This window comes from Colossoma macropomum, unplaced genomic scaffold (assembly GCF_904425465.1).
Source record: "Colossoma macropomum unplaced genomic scaffold, Colossoma_macropomum, whole genome shotgun sequence".
Taxonomy (NCBI): domain Eukaryota; kingdom Metazoa; phylum Chordata; class Actinopteri; order Characiformes; family Serrasalmidae; genus Colossoma; species Colossoma macropomum.
The window spans coordinates 1,917,233-1,943,789 of record NW_023495267.1 but is presented as its reverse complement, the minus strand read 5'-3'; the positions used below and the strand labels follow the sequence as shown (position 1 = coordinate 1,943,789).

Sequence of the window (26,557 nt, the reverse complement as noted above, 5' to 3'; positions counted from 1 at the left end):
CAGAAGAGATAAGACATGAGGAGTCAATGAAAATGTTTAAAGTTGCACATAAGTGAGATGTACACATAAATGAGTACATAGATTGATGTGGCTATTTATGTAGGTTTAGAAAAGGTTACGCTGGCACATAACATCACAATGTATTGTGTTTAAGGGGGATTCTGGCCTAAAAGTAGTGTTACATTTTTTTGTTTTTTTATGCAGCTTTCTGTAGCGTCATATTCCTGAGCGTTGTCGGTTTGACAGAATTCACAATTTTATATGCTTTTTGTATTTTTCTTTATCACTGAATACCTCATACAACTACTAGGGATTTCTGTAGTGTCAGCCAATCTAAATGCAACCAAGCCAGCATTAGCATAACTCTTGCCTGCTGATTCCATCTTTTCGTAGCACAAAATGGATATCAGAGAGTTTGTTGCCCTTTCAACCAGAGAACAGAATCCAATCTAGATAGCCAGATAGCCAAGCAGATAACTAACTAGCTGGTTTCATTTCTGTCATTTGAGTAATTCATTCTCTCCATTTTAATAATGATTTGAAGACAGTTCCCACAATTTCACAGTTGCACTAAGACAACTGGCTTTCCAGTGGTAGCATTAGCTGTTTGGCTTCATTCTGCAATTACCAGATTGAAAAAAATTAACAGCCCACCCCAAAAGTCCACTCCAAAGTTCCTTCCCACCTTCAAGATGTATCACCAGAAGGGGGTTTTCCTAGTCTTTAAACTCTAGAGACTACTGCGACACCGCTGTAGAGTGCGAGCATGCATGTTTACAACAGATGTAGCAATGGTTGTATTTTTCATTTTGCCTGGAGTATCCCTTTAAATGTTTGTTTTAATTCTAATGTCTTTTACAAGCAATTAAACACAGTGTCCTGATAATTTACTTAAAATTTCCCAGGTGGCCTAAACCTTTTGCATAGCACTTTACATTAAGTAAAATTGTTCCTGCAGTGCAGAAAGAGAGATACACAGTGCACTGTTTATTTCCCTTTTGTCCCATCACTTCCCAGAGAGAATGAAGAGATGTAATTATAACAGAAAAAGTTAAATTCCCCTCCAGCTCTTCACAGCAGAAGGGAATTCTAAGCCTTCACTTCACCAATCCCTTCACTACTTCTGCTTCATGAAGGTTACCTTACCTTTTCAGCGTCCAGCTCGATGTGCTGCACAGGCTGGGGTTCAGGGAACAGCACCAATTCCTCGATGATGTGCATCTTGCCCTTGGCGTTGATGGCTTTATGAAGCCTGCCGTCATCTGGAAAACAGGACACATCAGGGGATTGACACATCAGCTTGAGATCCAAAAGACTTTAAAGGAGGGGTTCCCAAACTTTTTATCTTTGGGGGGCAAAGGGGAATGTTTGTGGTGGGCCAAGGGCCAAAAAGATAAAATGCTATACAAATAAAGAATGTAAATAGGTTTCAAATAAAACTTTTTACAGTGCATTTTGTTACTAACATACTTCAAAATAAAACATTTTAAAGGAAAATAAAAATTTACAAAGTTATATGTAGTACAAAATTACGTATGTTCTCTCATTGGGTGAGGGGGTGGGTATAGGGTAACTTTCTGGCGGGCCAATCCAAACATGTGGCAGCCCTGTTCTACTGGGAAGGATGCTGATCTAGAGTGAGGTTAGGTTGTAGGCTATACTGGTGCCTTCAGGCGATGCAGCCGCTGTGCATATTTTGTATTCTACATGTCATTTACACCACCCACCAAAAGTTTGCAAACACCTTGCCAGTTACTTTTTATAAAACATACTTGCAAAGGTCCTGTTAACATAAATTAGCTATTTCCCAATGCTTTGGGTACATTTTGGGTTTATATTAAATCATAATTTAATAGTTTTCTTTTCCAAACTGTTGTCAAAAGAACACAGTAAAAATCTAAGAGATCAAACTCCCGTCTGCAGCATGGAGGACAGAGCTGTTACCCTCTACACTATACTAACCACTTTTGGGCTGTAAATGGATTACTTCATAGATAGTGTCACTAATATTAGCACCCTTTTTTGGCATTATGCACAGTCCCATTTGAAAATCACTGATGTCCACTGAGCGTGCCCATTCCTTTATGGTTAGCCTCACCTGTCCCAACAAAAAGCACGCTGTAGGCCTTGTGCACGGCCTGGACCTGGTGCACGGCGATCTGTGTGTAGCGCACGCTGCGTTTGAGCAGCAGAGGCTGGCTGCGGATCACGCTGTCCATCAGGAAATGATCCTTCACAAAGTTCAGCACTTTATCGGGCATGTGCAGAGAGGAGGAGATGCCCTGTGCTCGCGCCGCATTGGTAATGCACTGCAGGGGAGAAAGAGAGGGGAGAGGTCAACATGGGTGGAGATTTCATTCCTACACATGTACATAAACACATATACATTAGGGGTGTAACACAATGCTGCTATCTGTAAGTGAATGTGTGAATGTGTGCAGTGCTCAGTTATCTGTTTTCAGATTTGAACCGCATGACCAATGTGGCCGCTAACAGCAATGGATTTACTGGATGCTTAACTTTATTAATGCCAACCTAAATCTTACATGGTTATACCAAAAAATGAAAAATATCATGATATAAAATTTTAGAAATATCACCAAGCCCTACTTGACACTATGTTTCTTTCAGTGAGTAGTGCTTTGAGTAATGTTTTGAGCCAGTATAAATTTATTTGGTAAAACAAATGCTAGGGTTGCCACTCATCTAGGATTTTGGTTGGCTGGATACAAAATATCCAGGAATCCAAGCATTTTCATATGTTAGCAGTTATGATTTTCCCACTGCTTCTTTTTATCCAACCAAACAATCTGTACACAAAGACAAAAAACTAAAGTGTTTCAGAAATATGCAACGTTTAGGCACTAGGCAGCACTGCAAAGCCATAACTAAAGAAAATTTGGTTCTGTAAATGCATGCAAGGCTGCTGTTTCCAACTAAATCAATGTCTAATCAAGTGTACTTTGCATGTGAATTTTGGTCTAGTTTGTGTAAAATGTATTTACAGTGCTTTATGTTTATTCAGAATAAGGTATTTTTATTCATCTACATCCCATGTGAGTATGTTGTAATTATAGTCTGCATCAGTGTAGACATTTGCTGCTTTTCAGCACATATAAGAACGCTGAATATCCACAATCACTCTATCTCACACACTGACCCCAGCGTTCTTGCTTTCTGGTTTTTAAGCAATGTGTTTATCATGAGTATCAACACACACACATACGAGTGCTATTAGTCTTCATTTTGAACCGTGACACAGATGCTCCTCATCAGAGTGTGATAGAAAGGCAGGAAATGAGTGTGGAGAAGAACAGCGATAAGAATCGGAGCCGGTGGGCAGTGGGTTGACCGTGCTGGTACTGAGACAGATATCAGCCTGCGCAGTGATGTCCTGAACAGACTGAAGCTCAGACTGAAGAGCTGCCTGGTGTTCTGATGAGCTGGACATATGCTCTGTCTAGACAGTGTCTGAGGGTCAAGTTTCATTTGCACTCAGTCTCCTCTAAGACATCTGTGTTCCGAGATCTATATGACTATCACCTGATTGAGTACTACAACAAACTTTTCTGTAACTTATCTTTTCTATTGTAATTGTAAACGTGGCTGTGTTATATCAGCCCAGTCATAATAAAGTAATTCATGGCCTCAGTTCAACCACAGTAGCACAACTGGCTGTTGTGTGAGCTGGATGTCTTAGTTCTCTCTTTCTAATAATACTTTTGTGTGATACTAGCCAAGATGCAGGGACTGGGCTATATGCATCTCAGAGCTAGAGGATGCTTCTGTTTACCCCCACCCTCCCATACTGGTAGTTATGGTGCAGTAGGCCAACACTGATTATGAAAATATGCTAATGTGTCATTTACTTAAAAACAAAAAATGCTCCCTGTAATGCTCTTTTTTATACAGGGCATTCTTTTCTGCTTTTATTTTATTGTGAATACCACAGTTCATTTTAATCTGTTGATTTTTGGATCTGTTGTATCTGTTTCTATTTTAATTGTTTTAACTTGTGACATTTTTGTCAGAAAGTAAAAAACTTTACATTACTTTTTCTTACATTACTCATACTACCCGTATATCAGTCTGTTCAATAATTACAATGTAAATACAATAGAACTAAAAACTATATAAATAAAGATTTGATCTGATATATAGTTATTCTCTCAGACTGCAATACTCTACAGGAGGCGCTGGGGGCAGTATAGCTTTGACTGTTTTGCTGCACCATGAAAGAAGAAATCACTGAAACTCGACCTGCAAAGGAAAGAAACTAAGAAGGCATATTAGTTAGATTAGCTGGTTCATAATAGTCAGTAGGTTAACTGATCATAGAACACTAGGTGCAGCCCCCTGTCAATAACAAGCTACAGGATGCTAGCTAATGATGTTCTACAGTGTTTTATATGTTCTATATCAGCTCTAACTGTTATAGTAATCATGTTAAAATGGCATTTTGACTCAAAACTAGCATTAGTAATTATGTTCAATGTTCTGCAGCCCTCAACCTCACTGTTTTGATTGAATTTGAAACTTTGTATCGTTTTTGTGTTTCCGGCTATCGACGTTCTCTCACTGCTACTGCAGCATGCAATACACAAATACATCACACCGCCACTGGGATTCCTAAAGGTGCTTAAGAAATCCTGACTGCTAGCTTTGCCATCTATCTAGAGGCTAAGAAATACTGTGGTTCTACCTAGCAATACTGATATAGTACTAATCTCAATTGGTGATTAAACTTATTTCTTTGTCAAAGGAAAAAAATTCAAACAGTTTGCATTAAGTATCCAAAGCCCTTGTAATCTTTCTCGTTCAAGACACATCATCAGCAGGCGAGTTTCCTAGACTTTAAACCAGGAAATCGCACTTTAGAGTCTACTGTGGCACTACTGTAGAAAGAGAGTAGACATGTTTACAAAGATATAGTGATGGTTCAGTGTTTTATTTTGGCAAAACTGTCCCTTTAAAAACAGGTGTATGACTTTGTAGGTAGTCCACAGATGTGAGTTGGCACAGGTGGACTGAATGTTCTTTCTGACAGAATGTGGTAATTGGCACTAGAACATACCGCTCCAGGTCTAGGCTCTGGGACAGGGTGGTTGTAAGTGTACCACTGCTGAGTCTCTCTGTTAACCTCTCGATAACGGCCATTAAAGGCTTCCTCCACCTGGTCCATGTTGAAAGAGCACACCGCCGAGCTACCAGACGCACCTTTGTACCTGTGAACACACAAACACATGCAAATACACACATTATTATTTGTGACTGATGTGACACCCACTTCTCCGGCATCTGACCACTCCTAGTAAACACACAGCTGAACCACTTCACGCCTTGGAAAACATGACAACACACTCCCCCCAGTCTCACTGGACATTAAACATGGAGTCCTCTTACAAATCATTAGACTTAACAGCCCTTGCATAACAGAATGGACTCTGAGTTTCTGTTTTCTTTCTCTGCAGGTTTGCTTTCATTTTGAGACAGCTCTGCTTTCTCAGACTGTTCAGTGACCCTTTCTGACCTGTGCTTCACCCTACATTACCACACTCAATCAATAACCAAACCACCCACACCAAACACAGGCAAGTGGCTGTAGGTCAATAACAATGCAATATGAACTGGGAGTAAACTGAAGGCTTTGTTTTGAAAAGCTTTCTGTTTGCATAGGCCTCCCTTCTGTCTTGCAATATTAACAAATATGCCGGAACAAATCTGATGAGAAATACAAAACATATTAAAGATGTTTTAATACCTTATATAACTGTATAAGCCTGTACACACCTGGAAAAAATGTGTAAAATATATCAAATTATACAGTGCATACTGACATAGGACATTTTTCCACACATCAATACAAGTACACAACGCTCATATGCCATAAAACAGTCTCTTACCATTGAGAAGTGAAGACTCCATAGAACACAGTGCTCTTCCAGTCCTCTTTGCTGGGGGTTAGGACAAACATGTCCTGAATGATATTGAAAGGGAAGCCGTCGTCAGGCAGAGAGCACAGCAGCTGGGCTTTCAGGAACGTGGTCCACTTCTTCTGCAGGACCCTCTCTCCACCTTTATCACCCTGCAGTTACACACAAACATATAAGTACAGAAGCCTTACATTAGAGTAAAACCTAAACAAAAAAAAGACTTACCGGCTGCTTTACTAGATGCTAGTAGAAGACAGGTATTCAGTAACTATAGCTCAACATTTCCATGCACAATTTTTTAATCATTTTCTATATCAGTGGCCAGTCTCTGACCACAGGTCCTCTGTTGACTGGATATTTTTGGTTGGCACACTACACACTACACACCTGACACGCTTGTGCCAACTCAACACACACTAAAATTATACTACCATGTTGGTGTCACTGCTGTGTTGAGAATGGTCCACCATCCAAATACTACCTGGTTAGTGGTGGTCCCTTTACATTGGCGGACAAGGTAGAGGAGGGCTGATAAATTGTGAAGATGGGCTACAGACAGTAAATGTAAACCTACAAAGTGCACCTGTATCTGATCAAACAGTCTGCAAGTGCAAATACAAGACATTAGAGAGGCAGAGGTAGAAGATGTTATTAAAAAAAGAGAATAGACAACAAAGAAGCTGCCAGTGTTCTCGGAACAATGGACTGGCCAACCTAGAGTCCAGACCTCAACATCAATGAATGTGTTTGGGATACTAGCAGCAGAAAATGCAACCAAGACTGAACTGTTGTCTGTTTTCTTCTTGATGTTGAAAAATTAGTAACTTAATAGCCGTTAATAACTGTTTTGACTGGAAATTTAATAAATGAAAGTTGGTCACTGATTTTGCACAGTACTGTAAGGCCTGCTGTGCACCTTCTGATTCACTAGAGGGAGGCAAGTTCACTAACTGAGGCATCGGTGGTACAAATGGAAATTCCCAGACACAAACTGTTCCGAAAACCACATTCAAAGAAAAGTCTTTTGCTTTAGTGACATGAAATAAAGGAATGGAGTAATTAGAGGATAATGAGAACCATGCTGATCCATGCAGCCAGTGCAGAGCCATTTCACGCTGATCTGAAATCAGTTCTGCACGTTTCCCAACAGAGATCTTGGTTAGTTGGCTGACAGCGGCAGCTGAGGAGCTGCTGTTGCGTGCCGTGCATTAGGATTGAGCACACTGGTAAGTGTTTGAGAGTGGGGTTTATCTTCGGGCTATGGGGGCTTTGAAATGGGTGCTTCTGGGTCATGAAAACAAGTGTAGCCAGCCGAGAGAAGAAAAACACTACAGGTTATTCAAAGGGCCAAGTGCTTTTCAGTCTGAGGAGAAAAGGGCTCTGCACATGGAGAATAAGGCTACATTAACTCCAGCACTTCAAATGCGTGCCCATGGCTGACCATTTACCAGCAGTCTGAGCCTGGGTGCTTACTGCCGTGACTAATTTTCACAGGGATGGAGTACATGGAAATAAACCCATTCTACAGCAGAAGAGCAGCTTGTGCTCATTTGGAGATCAGGTCAAGTACATACCCTGGAATTTAGGTGTGGAGTTCACTCAAAAGTACATAGAAGAGGAGATAGAATAAGAGAAAATAGGAAGAATAATTAGAATGGAATAAGATTATACACTAGAATAAGGTCATAGTTTCACAGTTTATCTTTGTAGTGCAAACTGACAAAGTTTCAGATGCACAGATTGATTCGAGCATATTATCCAAGAACATGAAAAGCCTGCTCTCACAAGAAGGTCTATAATCTACATAAAAGATGAAGAACTACTCCAGACCTCAAGATGACCCCTTTTTTTCTTGTTGTTAACCAAATTGCAGTCTGGACGTGGGTCTTTCTCTCTCAAGTCCACCTTGGCCCTGTTTTCGTTTGAGAGAATGATGTCGCTGAACTTTGCGCCAAATGACACGTGACTAATGCTCAAGTTTCTGAAGCAATTACTTGCTTTGCTAACCCGAGCAGCGTCCCCCCGCCCCTCCTCTCTCCCCCAGCTACAGCTTGTTATCGTTGAATACCTGAGCGTGGAGAACTCTCTAACTCTTCCCCTCTGAATGCCCCGTTGAAGTTAACCCTCCAAAACATGCTTTTACTTTAAAAGACATTGCCAAAAGAGCTAGCCACGTCTTTAGTGACAAGGTTCAGGTTATGTAGAGGAGCAGAGGCAGAAAAGTGGCAGAGGGTACCTCTGTGACAATGAAATATACGGTTACACACTGTCAGTATATTCCAAATTCGAATTAGAATATATTGTAATGTATTTTCAATGTATTGTTTTTTGGTACGAGTGAAAAAGAAAAAGACAGAAAGCAAAAGAGAGAGAGTGGAACAAAAAATAATAGCTGATATAATGAAACTGGGGACGCAGGTAACAGAACCATGCCATGAATTACACAAACATATTCTAGGTTTTCCGGAGCAGCTGCGTATTATTCCAGAGCGCGCCTTATTCCAACTTTTACGCCAAACACCTGAATAAACAACAGAACAAGGAGTAGGATAGAGCAGCTGATTAAGAAAAGAGAGAGAAAAGGAAAGGAAAGAGAGGTGAGGGTAAAAGGAAAGACATACGAGTGAAAGAGCGTTATATCAAAGACAGAAACATGGGGGTGGTGGGATAGTATTTATCCAACTCTCTTAGGCCTCCACCAAAATAAATGAGCTTCACTCTCATTATAATATTTTTGTAATACAGTACTCTGGCCAACGCTCTGGCTTTACAGAAGGAGAACAACAAAACATTCCACTTGGAACGGAAAGGGTTTTTTTGTCTGTATTTTTTTTTTATAGAGAACAGCACTAAGGGGCTCAACTGAGTTGGACAGCTCAGGCTTCATAAATGCAGGAACTATTTGCATTTGTGGTCTACTATCTTTAGAAAACATCTCTGGATATGAATAGTCTTGGTGTCACCCACTGCTACCCAGCCATGCACTAATATTTCAACAAGATATAGAAAAGTGCTCCATTTGCTAATCTCATTCATATTGAACACAATCCAAGGATGTTAGTAACCTGAACCTGAAGATCCAAACTGCATTCAATGTAAATTTAGCAGTGGAAACTAAATCAGGACCAGTTTAAGGTCATTCTCTAACTGTCCAGCCAGGCAATGGCCAGTATTGTGTGATCTAACCACCACTTGGATTTCTGACAGCTTTACACATGAGCGTGACTGATTTGGCCAATTCAGCCGTCTGTTGCTGTTCTCCTTGCGGACTGCACAGGATAAATGGTCTGTGAAACAACCCTTAGGGTGGGATTGACTGTTGGCCTCCTTCTTGTGAAAAAGGACAGGTACCGTATGGTACAGTGCCAAACCAGAGTGCAGAGAATCCGCAGTCGAGAGTCCTTGTCTGATTGTAGCCAGAAACTGTATCTGCAAATAAAGTTGGCATACTGCAAAAATTAGCATCAGCAAGGCATATTAATAGCCTGACTAAAAACACAGCTGTTTTCCTTGTAAGAAGTAGCTTATCAGTCTCAGCTGCCATTGCCATCGATCAAGAACATTGACCTCTCGGCCAAGCAAAGGATCTACTGCCTTTCTGCCTCGTTCATTACTGACAGCTTAGCTTCCCACCTCTGTCTTTCACAGCAGAAATGGAGAGTGTGACAAAAAGTAAAGCTAACAGAGGCCAGTTAGCATTAACTAGCCCACTAGCCTTCATTATCGACTTTAGCATTTTGGAGTTGAGTATTCTGGTGTTTCCAGCATTTTCCAATCCTGGCCTTGGAATGTCACTGTACATACTCTGCACTCAGCATTTTCCTGAGGCTACGTTCAAATCACCAGGTTGAAGTGGCACAGATGCCACAAATGTTTTGCCTTAATGTGACATTTTTTCAGTGCTTCATTCTTGTGAATACAAAAATCTGTTCAAAGCAGGCCTGATGTGGTCCTAGATATCTGATTTGAGTCAACCTAACCCTAATTCATGTGATTTTATCCACTGTTCTTGCACATATTACCTCATCCAGTGTTGGCAGCATGGCAGCAGCAGCTAACTTGCAGTTAGTGCAAGTAATTTTTGCTAAAACAATGCATTTGGCCTACTTCACCTTCTCATCCTCATCACAAACAGATAAGAGCTGTTATGAGTCAAAGCCTTGTGCTGCTAGTTTGCTCACTTATTTGTTATTCTTCATGACACACATGGATCATTCATGTGCAGTTACTGATTTGAATTTGTGCATGCGGGTTGTTTCAGGTTCACACCAAAGACATGGGAAAGATATGGGACATTTACCATAAACCATTGAGGCAGAAAGATTTGATCAAAAATTGTAATTGAGCAATAAGCCCTGTAATGTCAACACAGTCTAACACACCCATCCCAAAGGAGGGAGGGTTAGCTGATTAGTTGGATCAGGCGTGTTATGGTGTTTTTCCACCAGGCAGTGCAGTACAGTACGGTATGTTTACAAATCCACGATCACACATTTTGTTGCAATTTCCACTGCCAAGTAAGCTTGACTGAATTTGACTATAGTAGTGGGTAGTTTAGCCAAAAATGTTTATTGAAGTATAAGTATATATATATATATATATATACATACATATATATATATATATATATATATATATATATATATATATATATATATATATACACATACACATACACATATACACTATATGGACAAAAGTATTGGGACACCTACACGTTACATCCACAGGTGGGTTTCATGACATCCCATTCTAAATCCATAGGCGTTAATATGGAGTTGGTCCCCCCCTTAGCTATAACTGCTTCCACTCTTCTGGGAGGCTTTCTACAAGATTTTGGTGTGTGTCTGTGGGAATTTCTGCTCATTCATCCAGAAGAGCATTTGTGAGGTCAGACACTGATGTTGAACGAAAGGGCCTTGCAATCTCCCTTCTAGTTCATCCCAAAGGTGTTCGATGGGGCTAAAGTCAGGTCTCAGATAGAGAAGCGTGATTCGTCACCCCACAAATACGTTTCCACTGCTTCGGAGTCCAGTGGCGGCATGCTTTACACTACTCCATCTGATGCTTGGCATTGTGCTTAGTGATGTAAGGTGTGCATGCAGCTGCTTGGCCATGGAAATGTGGGAAAACGTGGGAATCAGTATGTTGTCCATGTTAGGCTAACACTAAACCCAAAAGACTGGCTATTCCTTTATGTCTATTGATTTGAGACTAGTGGACCACAGCGGGAATACTGTGCCAGCACTGCCCAGTGGAAAATTGCGCAGGACAACAGTACATTAAAACCTGGATTCAGAACCACTGGCCTAATCTCAGTAAACTTGCCTGCTCTGGGAGGTCCTTGCTGCTACAAGAGCCAAGGACTTAGCCGGTGGCATGCCTGGGGTACCCATAAGTGATTCTGTAGAAATTCTAGAATTTCAATCAGCTCGCACACCATCACCTCTTAAGATCCAAAGCAGATCTTGTATGTACAAATCATGCCGTTTCAAATGAGTCTGGACCAAAAGAAAATTCAGCCACTGATGTTACTGAAAGACACTCAAGGGGTGGCTCTTTATTTCAAATCTCACTGTGGCTAATAAACTATAATTAGCCTGATAATAGGCTTGTGTGGATTCAGTGCGCTTGCTGTTTTCATCAATACAAACGGAGAGGGTGAATGCAGGGACCTCTGAGGCATCACCTCTTCTGTATGCCTAGATCAACAGAGCCATAAAGCTCATTCAAACTTCTAAAAGAGGAAGCTGAGAATATTTATATTACTGGATGCAAAAAAATAGACAACTTCCGCAGGATACCGGCTGCTAAGAATACTGAGCTTGAGAGGTAGAGTAGGTGACGGCCATTAAACTGTCAGGCAGCATTTCACGGAGCCGGTGAGATAATCCATATTACACCCTGAGCCAAAAAGAGAGGCTGCCCCGTCCATCAGCCACGGAGGAAGACCTCTTTATGAGATTGCTTTGATGAAAAAAGGCTGCCGCTAATTACCTGCCGTAACATTATGCCAGCATCTATGGTTATTATAGGCAGAGAGAGTTGAGTTAAGGTGAGGTGGTTGAGCTATAGCAAATTTGGGGCATGTTCCAATCCTAATCTTGAATTCTCCAAACTAAATTGAAAGTGCTGCAGGGAGTGTGTGTGGTGTGTGTGTATGTGTGTGAGGGAGGCACTTTTGGACTGGACTCAGAAGTTGCATGCTAATATTTGCAAAGGAGTGATAAGAGTGGGGGGAGTACGAGGGGGTGGGATGAGGCACAGGGAGAAAAGAGGGAGAGTGAACATTAGAGGAATGTGTTTGTGTAATAGGAGTCACTGAAGCCTGTGCAAACTCTGCAGTCCTCTACTACTACAGCAATGCATGAAACCATCACACACCCATGCAAGCACACACACTTATAGACGTGTCAAAAGGAAGAAGTAGTAACTAAAAGGAAATCTTTTGCCCCTTATTGTTGTTCAAAAAAAGCTTTTTTGAAGGTTTTCTTGTGAAATCCAGCCAAAGTACTCACTGCTACAAAATTAAAATTTTTGTTTTTCTGTCATCATGACGACTTGCTTAGCCAGCTAACCTTTAGCTTAGTTCAGTCTTACACTGGATTTTCTGTTTCACAATGGTGAATCGCTTTTTGAATCACCCTGGTAAAAAGTGAGTCACTTTTGTGAGACAGAAAATCTTACATCTATGGCATCATGTGCTGCACTCCTAACCTGATCCAGGGCAGGTTAAGCTTGATTTTGGATCATGAGCAGCTCTTGGACCCATCAGGGCCAAGCTTATTACCAGTTGGGGACTGATAGAGGTGGATCCCACCAGTCATTTCTAGGTATTTTTTTTTATTTTCCATTGTGCCATTTGTGGCAAGACTATAAAGCACTTATCACTTATCACAGCATTGCTTTTGGCCAATATAAGTGCTTTACTTTCTACACATTTATGTAGTATGACTACTTTTTCCTTCTTTGAAAAATAACCTTCTTGACCCCCCATGTTTCATGCAACTGTATGTTCGTCACAAAGGTCACACTTTTATGTGATGTGCATGCACACCACAATTAATCTAGGCTAAAAGAGAAAGCTGTTAACTGCCTTCGCAAAACAAGTTAAACACAGTTGCTTCTGTTTTGCTTTGCTTTACTTTTTTATGTAGCTGAAACATAGTCAGAAACCCTGTCTAAGCTGAACATGCTTTGTGAAACAGTTCTTCGCAAGGGGCTAAATACAAACACATATGCACACTTGTCTCCCTGTGTTACCTGGAAATGCATGCAGTTTTATGAGCACACAAACAGGCACTGCAAACATGATATCTTGGCAAGTGAAATCCTCTTAGTTATTTTGAGGTTGGTGTAAGAATATTATAAGATTATTAAACCTATTTCTAGACATTTTTACTTATTTTCAGTCATTTTATCTGGTGAAACTGTCTTATTCTACTGGCAGATACTTTTGCTTGTTGAATTGTTTCTTAAAACCAGCAAAATTATCTGCAAATAGAAAATAATTTCTCTAGAGCTGTGAGCCCAGAGCCAACCCCATCCCTGAAGTTCCCCCAGACAGTCCACGCTTTTGCTCCAACTGGCAATTAAGGATGAAGGAAAAAAGTAGATCATCTGGATGGCCCTAAGGATCAAGTGAGGAACCACTGCTCTAGATGAAATCACTTAAAACTAGTGAAAATCTCTAGAAATAAGTGGCATATTCATATAATGAATCTCATAATGAGAAACATTTTATACACTGATGTTTGCACTTGCCAAGATAGATTTTTTTTGCAATGTGCCTTCACACACAGACATATTTACGATTTAATACCACTCTGATAGATTCCAGTACTGGGGGCTGGGGGTGTAGTCTGCAAGACTACGTGTGAGAGTGTGAGTGTGCATGTGTACAGTCCATTGCTGGAGGGGAAAACACAGCCCCTCCACACACACTGTCTCCACTGAAGCATCACTCACCTTACACACGCGAGCAATGCGTGACACAATGGTATTGTCGAAGAAATCAAACTCCTTCCCCGCTTCGCTGAAGAAGAAGTAAATCTTATCATCGTCGCCCACCGCATTGCCTTTAGGTAGGCTCTCCTGGATGTAGGCAGAGCCCACAAATGCCGGGTCTGGAGGAAGAACAAAGTCAAGCATTACTACAACCTATTAACTGAGGTTCACTGATTTTATTGTCTGGTTTTTATTAGCCAAAGGTATTTGTTTAATTTAGATTTTTTTTAAATCAACAGGCAACATTTGAAACACATATGAAACACATTGGCTGGTGGGTGGACCTAGTTTGCACAGACGTTTTCAATGCAGACCTTACAGATTGCAGATTTGACGTTCTCACCCCATACTCTGAAATGTTTCCAAACAGCTGACATTTTTGGAAAGCTTTAGCAACAGCACTCAGTTTACTTGGCAACCTTACTTTATTTACATTGTAAAATCGCAACACAGTTTGCAAATAAACATAAATCGTCTGAGTGCTAATTGCATGTGAGGTGCAGATATTAGCTGATTCTGATAGGGCTTCTCTACTATCAATCAATAATTTGGTTCATGTAGTAACAAATCATTACAGTTTCTAGCTGGTATTATGTTTTTAGAAAGCACGAACAGAGTTTTGCTCAATGTGCTGGGTACTTGCTCATTCATTTTACTACCCCCACCTACTGCCATCTAGTAGCCCTACAGCAGCGATCATAACATGTGGCCAACATTCCAAGGCAACACACTGTAGATAGGCAAACTTTACAGTGCACTGCCAGAAGAACGCTTCTTTTTTTTCCATCTTCTGCTCCCTATCACATGATGTTGCCAAGCTGGGAGGGTGAAAGCTAGGAATGTCAAGATAATTCCCACATAACATGCTACTGTTATTGTGAATACAAAATACTAACTAATGAAAACAACATAATCCATAATTCTATTCTATGATTCTCAAGCCTCTGTTGTGTGTATATTAACTGACTGTGTGCTATGCACTTGAGATATCACTTCATGCCTTCATTCTAATCTACAGTTTGAGGCTTTGACTGGAAAGCATATCTTGCTTACAGAGTTGTACGCTTCTGAAGAAGGGAATGGAGGGGGATAAGGGGACATTGAGCAGAAGCAGAGGGCCTTGACCCGTACCTTGAAGCCAGTTCAATGAGTTCTCAGTCTTTAAGGCAGTACCCTGGCCAAGGCTCTTGTAAATGATGGGTTCGTTCCCTTGGAAGTTACTAACCGTGCCAGCATACAGCTCCCCATCTGCAGACAAATTAGAGGTTCAGACAGACACACATACAATGAAGACAAATTCTGGCATCGATCAGTGTGGGCCAGTTTCAGCACAGATCATATGACTTCACAAAAACACTGATTCTACAGTAGCTGTCTGTATATTGTTTGGAACAATGAATAATTAGATGAAATCACAGGTAAAAAACTACAAACATGTATTTTCAATGATCTAAAACATGACAACCAGTAATCAGTTGATAACAGGTTATCAACCTGTAGTCAAATCATAACATACTTGCCTCGAACTGCGTCAAAATGTGAAATAATCTCAAATAGATTGGCTTATGTGTTTTCTGATGCACATGTATGGTGTCCAAAGTTTGCTAAGTTTTGTACTGGAGTTAAGAAGTAATGGTTATAGCAACCAATTAGCATTCTGCTAACTGCATGCCTAAATCGGGCTTACCCTGATATTCCCAAGGTTCTATGTTCCCAGTGTTCTTTGTTCTCCAGGCCCTTAATTTTTCTGTCCTTTTTCTAAGAAACCACCCTATGTTTCCAGAGCTTTATTTATTCAATTTTAATACTGTTTTTAACATGCCCTCAACAATTCCCCTATCATGTCAAGTTTACGATTGTGCTGACTTGCTATTTAGTAAGCCAATGGCTACACAGCTTGCAGCAACAAAATAACAGGGACATTGCACCACACTTAAAACAATGACTGGATTAACAGTTGATAAGATGATAACCATTGTTGTAAACTGAGTTAACTGTGTTTGTTGTGTTTGTAAAGCTGAAAGCTTGTCTACCTTTAACCCGTTTCATTAGACAGACCCCAGATCCACTACTTCTTATTGTCCAACTTCAAGCCAAAAATAAACGGCGTTAACGTTAACATGACAAAAAACCCAAACATACCTCTACCTTTAAGCTATTTCTCCTCATCCTCTTGGGCCCTAAGCAGCTGCTTATGTTGTCTATTAGGTAGAGCTGGCACTGGCTAAAAAATATGCTAAAATAAGCTTCCATTACTTAGCTTCCATTAGTTAGCTACATTGGCATTCAGTGTTAAACTAAGCAAAATTTAGACATCAAAGATGTCCCGGCCAACACTCATAGTAAGGGATAAAAAAGAGTGCATTTCATTTTTTGCCTAATTTTTGATTTAACTAACCAAATATTCAGCAATTATCAAGCTAGAATGAGGTTAGTTGAGTTTTCTGCATTTTCTGATGTTGCACCTACCAGCCATGATGGCAGTGGACTTGTATTCAGGGTTAAAAGGGCAGCGGCTTCGCCCGTCCTCTGTCACAATCTCCCCTGTCCCGCTCCGTACAAGAGAGAAGTCCACTGTGTTCTGGGAACAGACACACAAACATCACTTTGACAAAAACGTCATGCACTGTCTTCTGTACAGTGACCACTTAGACCTAAACACACAGTCCACAACTGATGCACTTGAAGGGGATGTGATGTTACAGAGATCAGTTTGCAGAATCAGGAGGAAAGAGAGGATAACAGGCTCAAGGCTATACAGCAGTTCTGTGTATGTTCCGCCATGTGTGGGCCGAGAGTTCTGATAAGGGGTTTGGAGGAGGGATGGAGGATCCTGGTTTGGAATGCAAAGCTGCGCCAGGACATCCTGATGCTCTGCAGTCACGCTGGCTTTCTCTGGCTTTGGTGTGTTGAGGCAGCACAGAAGCTGATGTCTTTATAGGGGCATGCAGAGAGTGTCCTGAAGACACAAAGCATCTCCAAGCAGGAGTGCCGTTTCAGTTGTTTTGTAGCATGTGGTGACTGCAATAGTGACAGTGAAGAAAAGCAATCTGATCACAGCAGTATTTCTATTTTCTGAGTATTTCTACTCTGAAATAAGTTGAATCTTTAGTATGTAATATATTTAGTGTATTTCACAATATTTCATCTACACCAAATGTAGTCAAGAGACATTTGTGTGTGATGTTTGCTTCTTTAGTCTTGTACTGGAGCTACGAAGCTGATGTGTATACTCCACCAGTTAGCACTGTGCAAACTGCATCTGAAACACATGGAATAATGCAGTCTTTTTTTTTTCTTAGTGGTACACACTGTTTTTTTTTTTGAACACTGCTTCATGCTGTCCGCCTCCATTTTTGCTAAACAAGAAAGTTGCAACTGTAAATTAGCTGAACTAGCTAGCTATTATTTTGATATGTACAGGCAGAGAATTATACTGCTTCCATGAACTAGCAAACATGGTGCTGCTAGCAAAAACAAGCTTAACTGCTTTTTGTTTCATATCATGACTAAAAGCACTAGTTGAAAAAGCAGAAAAAAAACACTAGGTTAAAAAGATATAGGTTTAATGACTACTTTGAGTTCTTTTGTGTGCCCTTAGGGCAGATATGCAAGGCGTCCAATGTGCAAAAACACATCTCCCACTGAAAAGTAGAAATAAGTCACCTTTATTCTTAAAAAACTTGTTCAACGTGATTCCCCTCTTAAATAATCAAACCGTAATGAATTCTTGAGTAATCTCAATCATGACTTGCTTATGTGGTTTTTGACACCGTAGAACATCCTGTTATTTATGAAAATAGACAAAATTACATTGCATGGCTGAAAAACATAATAGTCATGTTGAAACCCGAATTTTGTCCAAACCCAAACTTTGTCCATTTTTATAGATTACAGTATGTCATGCAGTGTCAGAAACAACATAAGCAAGTTTATTGAAGATTACTTAACAATTCATACCTCGTAGTTGCAGTGCATAACTACTGAAGCAAACTTCAGACACAACAGACTTTTTTCTATTGTTTTCAATGGGAAACCCCAGCCTCAACAAGTGTGCACCACAGTTCTTGAGTAGTTCTTCAGACTTGCTTATGTGGTTTCTGACACTGTATGACATACTGTTACCTATAAAAATGGTCAACATTACACTGCATAGCTAACAACAGTAGTAGCCATGTTGAAACCTGAATTTGGTCCAGATCTTTGTCTATTTTTATAAATGACAGCATGTCATACAGTGTCAGAAACCACATAAGCAAGTTTATATGAGATTATTTAACAACTCAAACCTTATAGTTCTAGCGCACAGCGTAAAAGAAGGAGACTTTAGATATCAAACATATCTGATTGACAAATCATAGTTGATTGACTACATTTGTGCTAAGGGAAAACTAGTAACTTTTATTTTCCTTATGACAGTTTTGGTGCTTGACACGTTTGACTTTTTCTACTTTTACATTCAGTCTGACAAATTACATTGAAAAGTGAAGTACTGACAATTGCCAGGGATAGAGCGCAAACATTGCTCTGATAATGAGTACAGTTTTCCCTGTACTCCCTGTTTATGGTAGCCATAAGCTGTTAAACCCTACCAAAACTGTGCACCCTTGCTTTTTACATTTCATTAGAGAAAACATTTCTTTGCAGGTCGCATAATAAAAGCCATTCTCAAAGAAGTGAGCTGTGCTCAGCCCTGCAGGTGCAGCGCTACAGTAGATCGTTTCTCATTCCGACATCATTCGCCCTGCGAAGGTGGGGAGATTTTGATTGACTGAGTAAATTACATGAATAATTCATCACTCCCCTGCTGCCGGTTAAAAGCACAGAGGAGCAGAGAGGAAGGCCTGCAGCAGGGTACAGTGGAAAAAAAAAATTAAATGCACACTTACAATGTATGCGCAGATCGGGCTGAAGGCATACGTCCCACATACGTACAGATGAGTGGCGTTCACACGCAGCAAGATCTTGATGTAATTGAAACAGTCAGTCTGGTGGAGTGACGACAAGAGTGTGTGAGTGAGAAATACAGAGAGAGAGAGAGAGAGAGAGAGAGAGAGAGAGAGAGTCATTATTTACTTTCAGCAGTCCAGTTCCCATACTCATAAATAAACCGTACAGAAAAAAAACAAAGCTACTCATCGGTTACTAGAACTGTCCTTTGCAATTCGCTATATCTGCTCTAATACCTCTAATTAAAAAGAAATAGAATAGCCTGGAAGAGCCTTTTGGCAGCAGTGTGTCATCTGTCTGAAGACACAGCGCCTATTACACTGTCTCATCAAGACCCGAGCCTCCATCCAAGCCTTGCTCTCCAGGCAAATCAATCAGGCACCAAATTAAGCATGGCGATTATTAATCTAATAACAGCCTTCTCACAATGTCAAGCTTCTGGGGAAATTACAGCAGCGAGGTGGCAGAGCAGTAAGACCCTGCAAATGAAATAGAATGACCTCACCCACTAGCCAGAGCAATTCTAATTCTAGCAGTTATGTGGCAATTTGGCCACTTAGGAGGCTTTTTCTTCACATGTGATCAGAAGATACAGTATGTACTTATAAGAATAACCTGAGTGACAGTGTTGGGATGTTCTTCTGAGATTCACTGGGTGTTTGGCAATTTACTCACTTGTAAGTTTTTGCCTTTGAAGCTGCACTTTTCTCGTTTCTCTTCTGGCGTGCTCCATGTGAACTGCAAAATCATTAAAGGAGATACGATGCAGGTTACATTGATTTAACCTTTAAATGCATGAGTGTTTTACAGACTGTTCATACGCACAGACGCAGCACTTACATTGTCAGAGACCATCCTTAATTTATCATTTTCAGTACAAGTTATTCATTTTTCAGGAGATAATTTTGAGGAGATAAAACACATGCATAAGAAAGGAGAGCGTCAAAGCAAAATAAGTGAAAAAACAAAACTGGATTTCACAAAATGATTAAGAGATACAGGGAAAACTGGACTCCTAACAACCATACAAGACCTGGTAGACCACCAAACCATTTGTGAAAACATAACTTATCTCTTATAAACAAGCATTTCTAGATTTTTTCCAAATGAACTTTGCCACTCCCTGCATTAGTCTGGCAGGGTCTAGGCTCATATACTCCTCTCTTGCTGTAGCAACTTCTAAAACATGGTGCACTCAGTGCACTCAAAGAAGAAGTGAATAAGCAGGCAGAAAGAGCTTAATGAGATGACGGATAGCACACACATTTCCAGACTTCCTGTGATGGGAATAACAGACTGTTCCACGGCACACTAGCACATCGCCTATACACTGGTGACACAGCTTTGGTGATACTGGCCAGCTGTGTCATTATGTGAGCGTTTATGCCCACTTTCAGTGATAGTGATCCAACACAGAGATTTTAAACGATAGCACTACCAAATTAGGCTTTAAAGTGGAAGGTTGGTGGACTGTTCTCAGTCTAGCAGTGACACTGAGGTGTTTAAAAACTCCAGCAGCACTGCTGTGTCTAGTCCACTCATACCAGCACAACACACACTAACACATCACCACCATGTCAGTGTCACTGCAGTGCTGTAATTATAGAACTACAACGTTCAACTATATGGTAAGTGGACAATGGGTGTAGATATATAGAGGTATACTTAATAAAGTGGCAAGTCAGTATATATATATATATATATATATATATATATATATATATATATATATATATATATATATATATACACACTATAAGGGCATTTATCAGTCATCCTTGTTTTTATTGGACCTTCTGATACCTACCATATCTCCACTGAGTCAGGTCACGCTCCTATACAAACACATATCTTATGATGGGTACTTTTCTTGTGGCATGTCAACTAAGAGGCAGCTGTTGAGGGACAGCCAAAGCAAACACTAAGCACGTATATATGTATATACATGTCTGTGCACGCGCTCATACAAAAAATACCACAAAGCAAACACGCATGAACACATGCACGCACACACATGTACTCACATTGCGTTGCAGTTGTGGTCTGCTGATATCACTGAGGTTGAGGGCGAAGAGAGTCTCTCGAGCGCCTACATACAGCATATTGTCTTCCGGGCTGAGGAGCAGAGAGGTGTAATTGAAGACTCTTTCGGCCGAAAACCTCTTGGCTGACCTTTCCTTTGCATCTTGAAACACAGATAGGGAGAGAGAGCGAGGAGGTAACAGAAGTTTGGAGGGGAGAAGAAAAAAGATGAGATGAGGTTGTGCCAGAACATCCTCAATTATGGGGAACTAGAAGCATAGAAACACATGTTGAACACATACAGTAGTTAAAAGGGGGCTGTATCCTACATTTTTCTTTTTTTTCCCCCTTGAGGTTCGCATATAATATTTGCATGTTTTTATGTATCAAAACTGTCACAAGACATTGTTGTCATTGTATTTTTCTACATCATTTGAGTGGAGCCACTGCCCATTACAATGGTGAAAGGACCAATAGAAATGCTCTAAAATTGCTTAGAATAAATTCTCTTTCCATTAACTTACACAAAAGTAAAGAACATTTTTCCTTCTCCTGTAAAGCTGCCAGTTTGAAGCTACTTGTTTTTTTTGGACAGCAACAATATTGACTTTTCTTTATCCCTTAGAATTAAACAGTCCGTTTATGTTTCTGTGCCTTTCAGACTAATATATATAAACATCCTCTTTTCTGATTGGCTGCCCTGTATTTTGCCTCAATTAAAAAGCAGACTAGATTGAAACATTTCTCATCACTAGGGCTGCCCAATTCTAAAAATGTTTTGAGTCAACTCTGACTTGATAGTATGATTGATAGTGTAAATGAAAAAGGGATCTATATATTTCATTCAGGTGCTATACCTGTTGTTCAGGGGCACAAGATGTCAGTTTAACTATATGACCTGTTTGACCTTACCAAAGCAGTGTGGTGAGCTATCTCTAGCTAAGTTAACTAAGCCAAATTAACAGGGCCAAGCTTAACTGTGCATGTTTTTTTTTTTACAAACTGTACATTTAACCTTTTTTCCACTTTGTCTAAATTAAAATAGCTGTTTTTAGATCGACTGAGTACAGAGTAACAGCAGAATACTCCATGAAGTTGTCTCTCGATTCCCAAATGTCTGGTTAATTTGGGATCGACTCCCAGCCAAATGTGAATAAGGTGGCTAAACTGTTGCAGGCTGTGAATGCATAGCTTTTCATGACACTACAAAAATGGGCTGTTTCCATATATGGACTGTATGGACTAAGAAGTGAAGTGAAGCATTAACAGTGTTTACATAGTATATCAAACTCTTATTTTGAAGAAGCAGAAGATTTTCCATGTTACGGGCCCTTTAAATAATGAGACAGATGTAGCTGAGTAATAAAAGCGGATGTAGCTCTCATGCCTTGTGAAGAGTGGAGCTACCTTTAAAGAGTCATGCAAACCGCCAAAGAAAATATGAACAAGCTCCACCTTGAATGAGCAACAAATAAAACCAGTTGTGAACTGTCTACGTCTGTTAAAACGAACAAGCATGTGTGTGGTCGCACGGATCTCAGGGACAGATGTTCATCTCTTAATCAAAGCCGCCGCTGCACTGTATCATTACACGGACACTGCGGGCTGTTTCTCTGTTTCCATGGCAACCATCTCCCCATGCAAGAAGCCGAGTTTATTTACTGCCACTAGGGGAGCTCTGTCACCTAAAAAGCTGAAATAAGACTTGTGGGTGAATTTCTTTCTTCACAAACATTTTCTGGGTGCCACAGGACATGCTTTCGTAAAACCTCAGAAGCAGCTGCTTGACAATTTGGTGGTATTTTAGTCAGCATACAGGGCTGGATACGTCTGCCTCTTTGCACGCTGACACCCACTCTCTGTAACCTCTCATCGTCCTCCGAGCTGCCAAAGCCAACCAGCAAAATTCTTAGTCTTTTAGTGTTCTGTCCTAAAAGAATGCCTCACTCACAATGCTAACAGTGTTAATAATGAATGAAATGTGGTAGAGGTCTGCTAGCATCATACTGTGGCAACCTGTGTCATGTCACTTCATGACAGAGCAGGGGTGCTATAATATGATCATTAGAGCTGGTGGGGAAACATCGTCAGTGATATCATTCTAACGTGCCCAGTGCTAACTTTCATTCACTGTAAGTCATGTTAGCATTTTAGGCCCAACTAAAAGCTGAGGAACACATGGACTTATCAATTGAATTATCTGTAATCCATCACACAAAAAGAATTTAGCCTAATGTAAAGTCTGTAATGCTTTACTTCAACTCTGCTACATAACATTGACAATCATGCCATGGCAGATGTCACACACTGTCATGAGCTCTCTCGGAAAATTCGTAAAAATGTGCAGAAGTGTGTTCTCTGTGTATGAGAAAGTAGATCTCTAAGAGGAGGGCTGGTGACCACTGATGCAGACGATATGTTAACTTGTTTTCACTTAGAAAATAAAAAAAAAAAACATATAATTTGACCAGGGTGTTCAAACTTCTGCGTGCAACTGTATGTCATAATGAATAAGTAGGGTACACTTAGCAAAAATGAGCTGTCATGACATCAAATGTTATGACGTACATAATGACATTTGTAATGATGCTGTTGTATTACTGAACATTACTGGTCATGACAACTCAAGACAGCATGTAAAGTTTGCCAGGACGTGTTTATAGTACGGTTATGTCAATGTTATTTATAAGGGTTCAAGCACGGTGTTAAAGTCTTCATCCAACATATATTGAGCTAGCAATGGCTGTCTGTTGGAGCTACTTCTTTCTCTCTGCTTGGAAGAACTATCTTCTGGACAAACTATGAATAGAGTTTACAGCTGAGAGTCACAAATAAGTATATGGACTCTGTAGTGTTTGCGGTCACATTCTCTGTATTTAATATCCCTGATCAATCAAGTCCACTTTTTCTGAAGTACACTGACCATGAGCAGTGCTCCTTTGACTCATCAGACACAGTGAGCTCAGTGTAATCTTGCTCTTCCAGCTCTGACATGAGTGTGCATAGACGTAAGCCTTTTTCTGGTAAGCAGCTGAACTCTATGATGATTATTCCTGTGGGTTTGACTTGGACCTGGGGAAGGAAGGTGACGTGCTTGGTGAAAACAGCTGTGCCCCTGCTTTGCTTTTCCTCAGAGCAGGGATCGGCGAGGTGGGGGATGGGGTGTGGGAGCAGAAGATCTGTGTGTGCTGACTTCGGAATACCCGGGGGAGGCAGCAGTACAGTAATAATAGGGCATCGTCCTTCTACCAGGAGGCCTTATTATTGCTAAATCCAGTCTGCTAAACCACAGGAGGGTCTAGGCTACTGGGTTATCTCTCTCTCTCTCTCTCTCTAGAAGGAAATGGGCCGCCGCTCAGCGCTGGCAGCGCTCACCACTCCGAGCTTCAGGGAAATTTAACGGTGATTTAGCGAGGCAAAGACAAACAGCATGGCAGAAAGCAAAACAGGGGCTTTGGAAGGATTTGCACTGAAAGGAGCGGCGCGGCCAATTATTCTCCAGAGTCGCGTCACCGCGCCTCTCCTCTCCCCCTGCAGCTCATACAATGAGGCGAGTAATTGGGCTCTATTAAGGGAAACTCACACAGGCCCACGCAAGTGCGAATATTTTCCTTTTTTTTATTCTTTCTCGCGTGCCTTCCTTACACTGCATGCACTACAATTGCTTCTTCACTGTCAAGTTGGCACCAAGGTCAAAAGACTGTCAGCAGCATACTAACAGGACATGGAAAACAGTGAGGACATGGAAAGCCTAATTTGCTAATGCAGAATATCACATAACAGTGCTCATGTAAACATATCATCGCTGGATAAAAACACCTTACTTTGTATCTCTGAAATGGTAACTTTGCAGGAGAAGAAAACAAATTCTTACTTTTAATGTAAGTTAATGTGGCTAGATTTTTTTTGAAGTAAGTCTGAACCATTTCTATTAGTGGTGTAATGGTAGAAAAAAATCAGATATGACTCAGTGATGTCGATTTGGCAATAAGAAGAAAATGTGTCTTGTGTTATTAATGTCATTTTCAGTCACAAAAGGGATCACATTAGGGGGTGATATGGCAAAAATATCATATGGAGATACGTCAAGATATTTTCACAATACACAATACGTGTTACGATCTTTTGACACAGACAAAATGCACTAGCAGAGCCACATTTAAAAACTGTAATTAAAAACTATGAATGCAATGATTTTTGTATAATGTTTCAATTATTGGACTGCACTAAATCCAGTAAAACAGGACTACTTATGCTCTCTTTGTCAAAAAAAAGAGTATGGGCAACATCCACAATATAGTCAAAAAAGTGTATTATTATTATTGACCAAGATACCAAAATTTATCACAAAAACTATAAAATATCATCATGTGGTCCACCTATAGTAACAGTCTAATGTTCTAGCCACAAGTTAATATGTTAGCCCCAAGCTGACACACTATCCACGAGCTAACATGCTGGTCACGACACATCAATATGATGCGATACAATACACTACAATAAAATTCAATACAATGCAATTACATCATTATTTTTTATTGGTCCAGTCATTACAGAATGTTTGTAAAGGGCCGTTGCTGTCTTTGAGTGGTTTAAAGGAAGAAAAAATGAGAAAAAAGAATGATATGATCCAGCATAGATTAGTTTAGTTACTTTTTTAGTTGCTATGCCTCTTATCCGCTGTGCATTTTTGAATCCCAAATACGTATAAAATGTGTGTTCCACTTACTCAGATCAGTTAAAGTCAGCTACATGTATAAACTTATATAAAGCTATAACAAAAATAAATCAATCATATTTATTAGCCAGGACTTTCTGATACAATCTAACCTATCCATCACTTGCCAACACTACTGCTATAAGTTAAGCTTCAGGGAATTTGGCAGATGGATCAAAAGGTACAGCTGCAGCTCTGCATCTGAACGCCTGCTCCCGAACATCTGTCCAACTGGAGCAAAGACCAACCATTGCCTATGGAGTTAAATTTATGTTAAAAAATTCAAATAAAATAATAAAATCCACAAGCAAAATATTATGTATCAAAATGTCTAAAATATACCGCAATTACAAATAATGAAAGTTGAATCAAACAACACTTCAAAAAGATTCCTACTCATTTTCACTCATTTTCACTCATTCTGATATAAATGTATTACTCATTTTGACAGTTTTTGCTTTAATATGATTCTATTTGCCAATTTTGTATTTGTAACATATTTTGGATATTTTGATACTTTATATTTTGCTTGTGGATTTTATTTTATTTGAAACCTTTGGCACAAAATCAACTCCATACACTTCACACCAACCTGCTGAATACCTGAAATTCAATGATTTACTACTTTAAATTATGCTTTGTGGAGTATTTATGCAAAGTTTATGTAAAAAAAATCTGAGATTTAAGGAAATTAACTGGAAGTCTAGTTTTCTGGCACTGTGAGGATAGAGGAATTTAAACTGTACCCAAAGAAACAAGACCGCAACCACTGAAAATGTGCAATTTATTTGTTTGCTGTGCTGTGTTAGTAAACTCTGCAGCCTTGCTGCATTTTCAGCTACTCCTGGTTGAGGGCTTTAAATGGTCTGCGCACTCCATTTGTGCAGCTTCTACGCCAAGTCTAGTAAAAACCATTAGGTGAAATTTC

The 26,557-nt window shown here is 40.1% G+C and overlaps 1 protein-coding gene across 3 annotated transcripts in view; it reads right to left on the bottom strand.

The window, feature by feature from the left end:
• Positions 1 to 26,557, bottom strand: part of sema4ba (sema domain, immunoglobulin domain (Ig), transmembrane domain (TM) and short cytoplasmic domain, (semaphorin) 4Ba) — a 92,132-nt gene that overhangs the window by 5,433 nt on the left and 60,142 nt on the right. For all 3 annotated transcript variants that reach the window (XM_036561760.1, XM_036561758.1, XM_036561759.1), the window contains exons 3-12: positions 20,915 to 21,075; positions 19,566 to 19,628; positions 18,830 to 18,928; positions 16,410 to 16,521; positions 15,072 to 15,188; positions 13,902 to 14,059; positions 5,904 to 6,085; positions 5,075 to 5,225; positions 2,099 to 2,309; positions 1,147 to 1,262 (exon numbers count right to left, since the gene is read on the bottom strand). In XM_036561760.1, coding sequence (XP_036417653.1) covers positions 1,147 to 1,262; positions 2,099 to 2,309; positions 5,075 to 5,225; positions 5,904 to 6,085; positions 13,902 to 14,059; positions 15,072 to 15,188; positions 16,410 to 16,521; positions 18,830 to 18,928; positions 19,566 to 19,628; positions 20,915 to 21,075 — 1,370 coding nt within the window. The remainder of the gene's footprint in view (positions 1 to 1,146; positions 1,263 to 2,098; positions 2,310 to 5,074; positions 5,226 to 5,903; positions 6,086 to 13,901; positions 14,060 to 15,071; positions 15,189 to 16,409; positions 16,522 to 18,829; positions 18,929 to 19,565; positions 19,629 to 20,914; positions 21,076 to 26,557) is intronic.